The 11,652-nt window shown below is 39.4% G+C and overlaps 1 protein-coding gene across 2 annotated transcripts in view; it reads left to right on the plus strand.

Moving 5' to 3' along the window:
• Window positions 1-11,393, plus strand: part of smarca1 (SWI/SNF related, matrix associated, actin dependent regulator of chromatin, subfamily a, member 1) — a 113,344-nt gene extending 101,951 nt beyond the window's left edge. For both annotated transcript variants that reach the window (XM_043704859.1, XM_043704860.1), the window contains exons 22-25: window positions 332-450; window positions 1,118-1,330; window positions 2,439-2,549; window positions 8,843-11,393. In XM_043704859.1, coding sequence (XP_043560794.1) covers window positions 332-450; window positions 1,118-1,330; window positions 2,439-2,549; window positions 8,843-8,914 — 515 coding nt within the window. In that variant the 3' untranslated portion in view covers window positions 8,915-11,393. The remainder of the gene's footprint in view (window positions 1-331; window positions 451-1,117; window positions 1,331-2,438; window positions 2,550-8,842) is intronic.
• Window positions 11,394-11,652: the final 259 nt, after the last annotated feature.

Consider the following 11,652-nt stretch of genomic DNA (forward strand, 5'->3'; position numbering starts at 1 on the left):
CTTGAACAAGCAACAGTATAAACACAGTTCACAATGAGTTCCGATTGCTTGTTTTAAAACATGCAGCAACTCCTTCCACAGTCCTTGGTTTAAAGCAGTCCTTTTCCCAGTTTAGCCCCCAGCACACAATAAAAAAAAGGAAACATGGTCTTTAAACTCTCCAAATTGAAGGCTGATACTTTGAACATTTGACAAGCTGACAGCTCCCTTTTCAGTTGAAATTCTGGGAGATGAGCAGGAAAATTGAAATGGAAACTAGGTTTGTTGTGTGGTCAAATATTCTTTGAGTATTGCAGGCTGTTTCATTCTTTACATATACTTGAATCTTTAGCTGTTTTCTGGGAACGCTGCAATGAATTGCAGGACATCGAGAAGATCATGGCCCAGATTGAGCGTGGGGAGTCAAGGATTCAAAGACGGATTAGCATAAAGAAAGCTTTAGATGCAAAGGTGACTTTTTTTTTGTTTTACTTAATACCGCTAAGTGTCATGCAGTGTTCACTCTAATTCTTTTTTGTTTATGATGTATTCATTTGAGTGCTCAGGCAGCGAAACTTTAGACATACTCATGTATGCATGATAAATGTATGCAAGAGGATTGACGTGCTCAGCTTGAACAGGACTTCTGAACTGCATAGTTTTGATGTAACCTCAGTGGCATGTGTGAAATTGACAGTATGGAATATAGAACTATTTCATGATTCACGTGTTGGTACATATCTGTCTGTTAAAAGATTGTGGGATTAATATCCCTAATTTTCTAATCTGGGATGACATTCCCTGCAATATTGATGACATGCTGTGCAGTCACATACAAAGTTAATCCTGTTATGGAATATAGTGAAGACCTATTTTGAAGATCATAGCACTTTCTGTATCCTTACATTTAAAATTACCAATGTATTATAATATAAACCATTGTTAAATCAGAGAGTTCAATATTCATTTCTTTCTGTAAGTCAAGTGTTGCTTTAAAGATGATGTTGGGTGATTCACTGCATATGCATTATCTTGTAATCTGATTCCTCGTATTACTGAAAAAGAGTGAACTTTCTGATGTGGTACATGTTTCTTGGTATGTTGTTTTAACTTGTGTCCGTCTGTTCCTTCATTTCAGATGGCAAGATATAAAGCTCCTTTCCATCAACTGCGTATTCAGTATGGAACTAACAAAGGAAAGAATTATACAGAAGAGGAAGATCGCTTCCTGATCTGTATGCTGCACAAGATGGGCTTTGATAAGGAAAATGTGTATGAGGAACTGCGACAATGTGTGCGCAATGCCCCACAGTTTAGGTTTGACTGGTTTATCAAGTCCAGGACAGCAATGGTAAGAAAATGTTCAATTAATTTGAAAATGTTCACTAGGTTTTCAAATTGTTGAGTCTTGAATTTAAATGCTACAAAGATTCGAACTCCCACATTTTCAGGCACTAAGATTCCTCACAAAGATCACACTATGTTAATTAAGTGCCATTGTGGTACTTGTTTTGGGAGAGTTATAAATTGTACATTTAGAAAAATCAAATGTGATAGTATCATTTGTATGTAAGATTTACGTGGTGCTGAGCAAATTCAAAACCCTATTAGTCTTTTAATGTCTATTAATTTGGATGAGTTTTATTCACAACTCAAACAATTACTGGCATTTATAAAATTCAATTCTTATAGGAAAATCCTTTTCCTATATGAACAGGTTTACACAGGAAGACTGAAGGTGCCTTTGAGAACAGTGGCTTTGGTTTGCTTTTTAGACATGACTGTCATCTTCAAAGAAAACTATTTGCATGTAATATATTTAATAAATAGGTTTGAAACTCAGCAGATTACAAATTTGTGCTAAATGTATTCTTTAAGTGGTCAAAATAAACAGGTATAACACATTGTCATTTTACGGAGGGATAGCTTTCGTTCGGCCATTTTGGTCTTTACGTTAGGCAAGTAAATTTGCTCAATTAAATTAGAATTACACTCTTTAAATCTAATAGCTGTGAGAGTAAAACTGAACAGTTATCTGCTTCTGTGATTTTACTGTAAAATGGCTGCTGTATTCATTAGTCCCAATCTGACAAAGTAATTAGAAACATAGGATGTAATTTTCCCCTTCCTGGAGGTGACAAGAAGTAGAAGTAATTGAGTGAGTCTTTCCTGATAGGAAACTCACCCCTTTCTTGCCGTCTCTGCATTGAAGTGCTGAGTGAGAAAGTCCATGGGTGACATTCTTGATTCACCCACAATTGCAAGGCCCTGAACTGGTCCGTCAATAATGACCCCTAATGTTTAGACTTTGGCCCTTGGTTCTTGATTCCCAGCCAGAAAACAAATCCCACACAATATCTATCTTGTCTAACCCTTCAGCAATGTCATATATCTCAATGAGATTGCCCTTTGATATTGATGACGATAACTTTTCTTTCTTCATACTCTTCTTACATCAGGAACTCCAGAGACGTTGCAATACATTGATATCTCTAATTGAGAAAGAAAACTCAGAACTTGAAGAAAAGGAACGTGCTGAGAAGAAACGACGAGGACCTAAAACTGGAACGGTATTTAAAATTTTGTTCAGAGTAAATCAAGAAAGCGAGGTGGCGGATAGTCTTGACAAGCAGCTCTAAAAGCAGTTCCCTTTCATGCAGGGAACCACAAGATGAGAGAGCACTTAATTTGCTTAAAAAAACATCTCACCTACCTCCAGTAGTGGCTAAATCTGTGACTGAGTTTTGAACCTTCTAATACTATTGATGAAATGTCCATCTCTGCTCTCCACAAAATCGCTTTGGGTAATCTCAGAAGGTTTCTAGTCTCGACAATATAATTCCTGACATGAATGTCATCTTCTCAATCTCAGAGAGGTCACAAGATGACTGGTGGTGGTAATGAAGTATTACGCTCCTGCAGTAAAGGGTGCTTTTTTTCTGAAATTGGAGTTATAACACATTAGAGCATTAGGATAATGGAATTTTACAGCACACGGAGGTGCCAGTCAGCCATCATACCTTGGTCAGCTCTCTGAAAGACCCCTCTATTTATTCCCACTCCCTCTGCTTGCTAACCGTCAATTTTTCTTTTTCAATTTGCAGCTTACGGATAAGCTATGATTGATTCTGCTTCCACTGTTTCTGGAGATGCATCCAGATCCTAACTGTGCGGTTTAGAAAGAAAAGGCTCTTTTATAATTATCTTAAATTTATGCTCTCATGTTAGCAATGTAATAGCTGCCAGACATTTTTTAATTAGTTAATCTTATCAAACTACCTTGTAATGTTAAACACAATTACGCAATCTCCTCTCAACTTTCTCAGAGTCCCTGGACAGGAATTTGTTGTCGGATTATCATAAAACTGCACTGTACAGCAAATAATTGCTCATTGTGATTTTCCCTGGAGAGAGCAGGCCTAACTATCCAAATAAAAATAATGGATGATCTCTTGACGCTGGAGAGCCAATCAGAGGGCTTGCAGCTTGAAAATAGGAGCAGGCTGGAATGCAAGCGAAGTAAGGGAGATAGATCTTCAACGTGACGTTTTCAGCCAGGAAACCACTGAGAGCCAAGGGAATTACCTCATTGGCTGCTGCTGCTGCAGTTCGGCAAGTTGGGAGCGACTCCAGGCCTCCCTTCTTGGAGTACTAGTCTTCCCCACCCCAAAACCCAGCTTCCAGTAGAGAGTCTTCCTCCAAGCATCTATGCTGGCTCTTACTGCCAGCAGGAAAACAGAAGTTGCCTGGACCTAATTTGACTTCCTCCAATTGGTTTTAACGGCCTTTAATGAGTAATATTGCGTACATACCATGAGTGAGAGAGGGCTTTTCTGCCACCCGTCTTGTTGTGTCTTGGAGCTAAAGAACTGGTATGCAGGCCAGCAGGGTTATTAAGGAGAAATGATTCGGTAGATTGAGAGGAATTGGAGGGTCCAGGATAGAAGATGCAGTTTGGGGCCAGACCTTTCAGGAGTGAAATCAGGAAACAACTTGTCACACAGAATACAGTGTACAATTCTGGTGGTCCGTCTACATGTTGTTAGACTTGAGAAGTTGCAGAAAAGATTTGCAAGAGTGATGCTGGGACTGGAGGGTTTGTGTTATGGGAAGAGGCTGGGGTGTTTTTTTTTTCCTGGAGCATCAGTGGCTGAGGGGGTGACCTTACAGAGGTTTATAAAATCATGAGGGGCATGGATAGGGTGAACAGCCAAAGTCTTTTTCCGAGGGTGGGCGAGTCCAAACCTTAAAGGTATATGTTTAAGGTGAGACAAGCAAGATTTAAAAAGGATGTGAGGGGTAACATTTTCAGGCAGAGGGTGCTGTGTGTATGGAGAGTGTGTATGAGATGCCAAAGGAAGTGATCAGGGTGGTACATTTACAACATTTAAAAAGCATCTGGATGGGTTCATGAGTAGGAAAGGTTTAGAGAGATATGGGCCAAATGCTGGTAAATGGAAGTAGGTCAGATTTGAATGTCTGGTTGGACTAAAGGGTCTATTTTTGTGTTTTTTGACTGTATAACTTTATGACAAAGGGCTGTAAAAGTTTGAAATTTTCCCATACAAACAGCAATGCCAGATCATTTATTAATATTTAAATCTGCGATTGATAGCTAGATAGAAGGTACCATATGATATGGGCAAGGGTATGGATCTAGATCCTAGTATAGCCATGGCCTCATGGAATAGTGAAACAAACTCAATGGGCTAAATGGCCTGTGCCTAGTGCTAGGTTTCTAACACTGCCAACCCTATTGCGTTTCTATCTTGTTAATGGTAGGCAAAGACATTGAAAATTGATCCTGTTGAGTTCCCCCTAAACGGAGACTCTTTCATTCTCTAGTATTAACATTCTTTGCTTTTTGATAGCAAAATTTTAAAAGAAATTGTTTAAAAAGCAGTGTCATGTACCAATATTGATCGTAATGAGGCTATTTTGGTTTGTTGGCTTTAATAGAACCAGATTCTTCACTTTATTTTCACACTGACTTCAATGATGAAAAGCAAGGATTTCATCCTAAGTGTGAATGGAAAGCATAAATGAGTTTGTATTTAAAAGGTCAGAAGATGTTTGAAATTGCTTCGGTAATTTTGGATAATATTAAACTTCTTTGCACAACTTTATAACTGAGCTCTCTGGAGTTAAAATGCATCTGAATCTAGAATGAAAAATACTGTTTGAACCTTGTAGAATGTTGACAGATGTCAGTGAAGTATTTATTCTCATTCTCTGCCTCAGGAATTTGGAAAATAATTGAAAGGACACCTCCATGAAACATATTACAGAGTTGTGCTGCATAAATTACCCTTTCTCCCACACTTTCAAATATAGATTCCATCAGAGAAACAGAATCTCTGCTTCTGGCAGTGAACATTTATTGCTAGTTTTTTTTTAAGTTAGCCACTTTAGGTTATACACTAACATAGAAAAGCTGAAGTGAAGTTTTTGTTTTAGCAGAGTAAACTTGTTATGAAGAGTTCTTGATGTACAGTTGTAGTACCTTTTAATGATTGCATACTTACTGATGTTAGTTCAGTTCCTCCACGTCGACTGACTTGGTAGCATTCGCTCATATAAAAAATAATGAAGAACAATGAAGGACGTTTAAAATATCCACTTTGTTTTAGCTTTAGGAAAGTAAAACAAGTGGCAATGATAGCTTTTGCCATTTTTCTTCCATTTTCTTCAGTCCTTACCAGAAGCTGCTAGCTTTTGCTGGAATACTTGTCTCTGTTTGGTGCCAGCCCCCCTGATATTATGTGCACGTAACCTTCTTTTGGTTTTGTCAGTCCAGCCACTGGATGTCAGTTAGACTATTTAACTGAAACAACAAAACAGCTGATTATGTCTGAAGAAGGGTCATACTGGATTTGAAATGTTAACTCTGTTTCTGTCTTCACAGATGCTGCCAGACCTGCTGAGCATCTCCAGCAATTACTGTGTTGGATTATGTCTGATATTGTCCAAGCTATTCATACTTCCCAGTTGGGGTTCTTGTTGGAAATCTTAAAATGAAACCCTTTTCGCGTTTTGTTTCCTCATCCATTTGTTAGTTCATTGAGCTCAGATCAGTTGCTGAAATGTCCTAAACTGGCGAGAATGATTGCAACATATGAACAATACCTAGAAGTTTGTTTTCTCAATTAATTACTGCTACACTTGATTGTGCCATTACTCATTAAGCTGGCAGGAGGGCTGAGCCAATGCGCAGAATATTAAAGGGCTATGAACAATGCAGGCTTACCTGAGATTTGTGGCAGAATAGCACGAGAAGTCAAATGAGGATGATCTTACTGCTGGGAGGAACTTGCTGTCTTTTATGGATCTTTTGAGCATTTGAGACAAGGCTCTTGCTAGGCAGCAGTGAGTTGCCTATTAAGGGGGACTATTGTTTGTTAATAACCTTATTAACTGCGCATCTTGTTTTATCAATATGCAACTTGCTATCTTATGAATTGAGCCAAGCAGACTATAGAGCAAGAGTTCTCAGCATGGAATTCAGAGTGTGTACCTGGTAACTTTAGCTCGCTACTGGCTGTGAACAGCGTTCGTGTTACCCACTACATAATACAATCCATTGGCACGCATCCCCTGTGCATGGACATTTACCAACCCCTCAGGATACTCATGGCCCCTCTCTGATCCACTTCTATGATGCTTAGGAAGGGCAGATCTGTATTGCAGAGCACATCAGCAAATAGCAGGGATGGTTTGTGTCTACAGGCAGGCACCCAGCTCATGGATTGGAAAGGCTGTATCTCAGGGCCTCTTGGTGGCTCTCTTATTACTCACGCACTTAGCATCCAGTTTCAATGCCGAGCCACGCCTTTTAGCACGTTGTTGCTTCAGCCAGGGCGTATCAGTACTGCCATAATGACATGCTCTTTTGTACAGTCACACAGGCACAGGCTGCTTGTCATGCTTGTCAGTAGGCATCTCTTTGGGGTTCAGGGGAACATCTTGCTGTACACTTTACTGAGACGTCAATCTGACACCTACGGCATGTTTTGACTGTCAGTACACAGACCCAATATATTCAACCAAATGACTTATGTCGGAAGGTGGCAGGGGGCTAGTTTCCAGTCCAGTCAACGAGAGTCAGTGTCTGTCAGGGGTCCCAATTGTGGGCACAGTCTACACACAATCGAAGGCCTTGGCAATGGTCATTAATTTACTCAGACCACTTGTCAGGACACCTGTCTGATTGCAGTCCAGGAAGTAAACAATAGTCAGTCCTGTAGGTCCAGCACTAGCAGTCAGGCAAATCGAGTCTCATCAGTTAGGGACCTGCAAAAACAGCAGTCAGGGGTCTAGTCGGTCATGTTTAGGGGCTACTCAGGTGAAGTCTGTCAGAGGTCAGGGGTGAATACAGTCCTGGTGGTCCATGCCTTGATTGTTCACAAGGAAGCAAGGGAGACTAGGGGCAAAGGGAGGATGATCATTTATTGATGTGATGTTTTAGTCACTCAGCAGGCATGGCACTTCTGCCAAGTTGATGCACGTGCTGTGACCAAGGCCATGGTGGGGCTGACTGACAGTAGGGCTGCTGAAGGTGCAGTTCCACTGCTTTCAGTGATCTGGGAGGGTGCATTCATTCTAGCCTGGATGGAGTATGCTGCCTCATCCAAGAATAATGTGCTGTGCAGAGATTTTCTTTCAGTGCTGAGGAACTGAGAGGATGGGATCAGCTTTCTGAGGAGGAGGAGGACATTGGAGAGGAGAAAGCTGTCTTGGTGAATGACACAGCTCAGCTGCATTGGACACTGCTAGGAGCTGATTGACACTTGGTTCCAGTAAATGACAGCTGGATGCAGCAGACCATCATGGAATGGACAGTTACTGGGTGTATAGCAGACAGCTTCTGTTTTTTTTTTGTTTTTGCCAGTTGTAAACAAAAGTTCATGTTTGTAGTTGTTGGATTTCTCACCTGTATGTGATGACCTCATGCTGGACAGTAGACCTGTGGGTTGACAGTGGACATCGGGAGCAGTGCAGCGGTGACTGAGAGAGGGTAGTTAGCTGTGATGTAGGTAAGAATACGTTAACTGTGTAGTCCAGTGGGTTAAACAGCGGGCTTGTGTGTATGAGGGAGTATTAGCCATGTTGGCTGTCTGCCAAGAGCATCTTGTTTATGTGGCCGCTGTGCCATATTGTTGTTGGGGTTGGGCAATACCAGATTGCCAGTGCATCTTCAAGCACACAGCGGCATTCTGAAGATGGTGCGGGAAGTCAGGATGTCAGTCTTTTAGCAGATATCCAGTGAGTGAAGAATTGTTCAAGGAATGTGGCAAATATGGCTGTAGTCAGAGAGAGATGCCAATTTGGCGGGATAGGTAACGAATGAGGCAAGTTTAGTAAGATACGTGGAAGATCTCACTAAGTCACATAGCCTTACTCAATGCAACTGACACTTAGCCAAAGCAACAAAAGATTCAGCTGATTGACTCGAGTGCAGACATGGAAGTATGTAATTTAGAGCGGAAATAGTCATTTAAGCTCAGTCTGATGGGCAGTCAAGTCTGTCTATTTACTCCCCTGGTTCCAATTGGAATTCTGTTTCCAATGACAGCCAGGTGCACAAAGGATTTTAATATTCTACATGTAAAGTTGAACTAATAAAAAGTGAAATTAATTTGAAACTCTGTAGTGCACAGTAAATCTGTTAGTGTCTGAGGAGAAAAGACAGGTTAACATTTCGAGTAGGGCTGCTTTGACAGAACAAAGGTTCTTTAACCTAAGTTTTGATGTACCTTTTCTCTATTAGATGCCTGTGTATTTGTTCTTTTTCAGTATTTTTTGTTTTTATTTCAGATTTTTTTATTTATTATCCCATTTGTAACAACTCTTTATATACTGTTAGGCACAGAAGAGAAGGGCAGAAACAACTCCAGAAACATCTGGACGAAAGGATTGGAAGAAAATGAAGAATTAAGCTTCGTCCTCAAATGAAGACTACATCTTGGTTAACCCTATAGTTACAATTGCCTTTGCTCAATTGTACATTCATTAGAAATATATTCAGTTGATGCAGTTTAAAACATTTTATGGATTAATGAATGCATTCACATTGAAGCTGGAAATTGAGATTTTCTTTACTCCTGTGCTGTGGATGCCTAGTTATATCCCTTTTAGCCTATTCCATTCCAGTATTTTATGTCAGTCCTTCAGTTGTATGTACAGTGATTGATTTGTATTTGAATGGTTCACTCCTTGCACGTGTTTTAATATGGTGGATGTTTTTAAAGTAAAACATAAGGAATCTCTTTACGTGAGTGAGAATCAAAACAGATGTGGATTTGAAGTATTCAAGGAGGTATTCATCAGGACCTCTGAGCCAGTTAACCAAAAGAACCCTATTTTAAATAAAGCAACTTGTTTCTTGGATGTTTACCTTTTATTTTGTTTAACAGTATCAACTGTAAATTAATGAAATATTATTGATAAAATATAAATCTCAATGCTCAGTAATGTTTCAATGAATGTGTTTAACTTCTAATGGGACACTGCTGTCTAGGAAGATCACAATTTTGTACTAGTGAATTTTGGTGCTTCAAAATTTCATTTGAATTCTACATTTTTGTAAAGTTTGCTCAGCCAGCAGCTCCGTTCTGACCTGGCCAATTGTTGCTGTATAGAAACAAGGTACCAGTTTATTAACATTCTGTGCAGGGAAATATTGCAACTGTAAGACATCAGAGCTATTCGTATACACAGCCTCTTCTGTTCAATGCTGTTGGGTATAAAACTGCAAAAGCTTCAGTGAGTGTCATTGTCAGCACTGTCAGTGAGACCTTTGGAAAACTGCCTCTCACTTGGCTCTCTGAAAATCTCTGTTGATGTTTAGACTGAAAAGTAGTATAATAAAGGCTGCATAGATAACAGAAGATAGTGATGACCAAGTCATTTCCTCCATCCCTGAGTTTCTGCACCACAATGTTATTTTACCCTTGACTGTATGGATTTATCTTTGAAGACAGTGTTTAAACTGGCTCCCACTTCCTAACCCAATTATAGACCTAGTTGATATGTCTGCAGGTTGTACTTATCCAATTTCTCAATTGACTCCAATGACACAGTCTAGCAAAAACAATTGAGATCAGCATGCAATGAACCAGGGGCAAGGATTACAAAGTACATTTCATGTCTACTTAATCAGCTAGAGAGAAAGCATTAAAGGGTCCTTTTTTTCACTATATCTTCCAGATCAACCAATTACTCCAGTTAGAAACTGGCTGGTTTCAGTGTTCCAGTAAAATGGCTAGTGTACACAGATCAATAAGCAGTTAGGCAATTTCATTGTCCACATAAACTCAGCCTCTGATACTGTCCAAAGCAGTCATAGCACCTCAAAAAAAAGTATCAGTTAAAGTTTGCCATCTCTGAAAGCACTCCTGGAAGTTTGATGGCCTGATGCTCGATTCCTATGACATTAGTTGACTGAGGTGGTATTCTGTGGAAATGAATATCTTGGCTTGTGGCTGTGCACTAGTCGAATCAGAGTTTCCCCTGGCCTATGAATCACTCCCTTGGTGGTTTCTTTTGTTTATCATGAGCTCTTGTTTGCGTATACGTAGTCTGGATTATGGATGTGTTGCAAAATAGTTTCTGACTGTAAATCTAATGCAAGCAAATAAACTAATTTAATCTGTTTTGCAAACAGACAATGTGATCTGATGCTGCATCAAAATATGTGCAAATTTCCAGCAATGCCCTCATCCAAAGTTGGCAACCTTATACATGGGTGAATGTAGTCATGAGGTTTAGTTTAAGGTGTGTATTGTAACTGCAATCTGTTGCCATTCATTCTTATGTCTCCATTTATTCATCCTTGTCTTGAGTGTTTTTTTTCACCCATAAATTTGGGCAATAAAATCATACATTTCTGATTGTAATAAACCTATTTGAAATAAATTAATTATTGTCAGTATTACAGTTAGGCCTGATTTTGGAAACCCAGCCATGGCAGTAGGTCGAGCGGTGCTTTTCTCTTTCAGCTTCCAAAATACATTGATCTCCAACTACAAGGCTTGTGAAATGTGACAGATTCCACCCTCCAGTTCATCAGCTGTGATGCCAACAGCGATACCAATATTTGTGTCAAAACTCCCCACACAGATAAGCGACAGAATCTGAACTTCTTCGTCAAACTGCTAATCCTCAAAGAAACTCCTTTGTCTCTTGTAATCGTGATCATCTAAATATTTGTGACAGCTAATGTCAATAGCAACAATTGTTGTATCTTTAATATGATAGTTCTGTAGAACTGAAAATTTCTCAGACAGAGCTTGAAAGCATAAATTGTGCAACAATTGGACAGAATACTACAATTTCCCTGATTTGGCACAATTACCTGACGAAGGAACGTCGCTCCGAAAGCTAGTGTGCTTCCAATTAAACCTGTTGAACTATAACCTGGTGTTGGGTGATTTTTAACTTGGTACAATTTCCTGGTATCCTTTGTGTAAACGTCAAATCTAAATGTAAATCTGTTCAACTGAAAATGGCAATAGTATCCAGTACTGTAATGCAATACAGCGCATCTGATTAAGTTTGTGATCCTCTGAATTTTCAATTAAATGTCAATCAGCGAGAGTGATATGATTTTGAAATAACTTCAAGCTTTTATAAATGTAAGAAAATAAACATTTTACTTTTATGATAAACTTATCA

This window comes from Chiloscyllium plagiosum, chromosome 15 (assembly GCF_004010195.1).
Source record: "Chiloscyllium plagiosum isolate BGI_BamShark_2017 chromosome 15, ASM401019v2, whole genome shotgun sequence".
Classification (NCBI taxonomy): Eukaryota; Metazoa; Chordata; class Chondrichthyes; order Orectolobiformes; family Hemiscylliidae; genus Chiloscyllium; species Chiloscyllium plagiosum.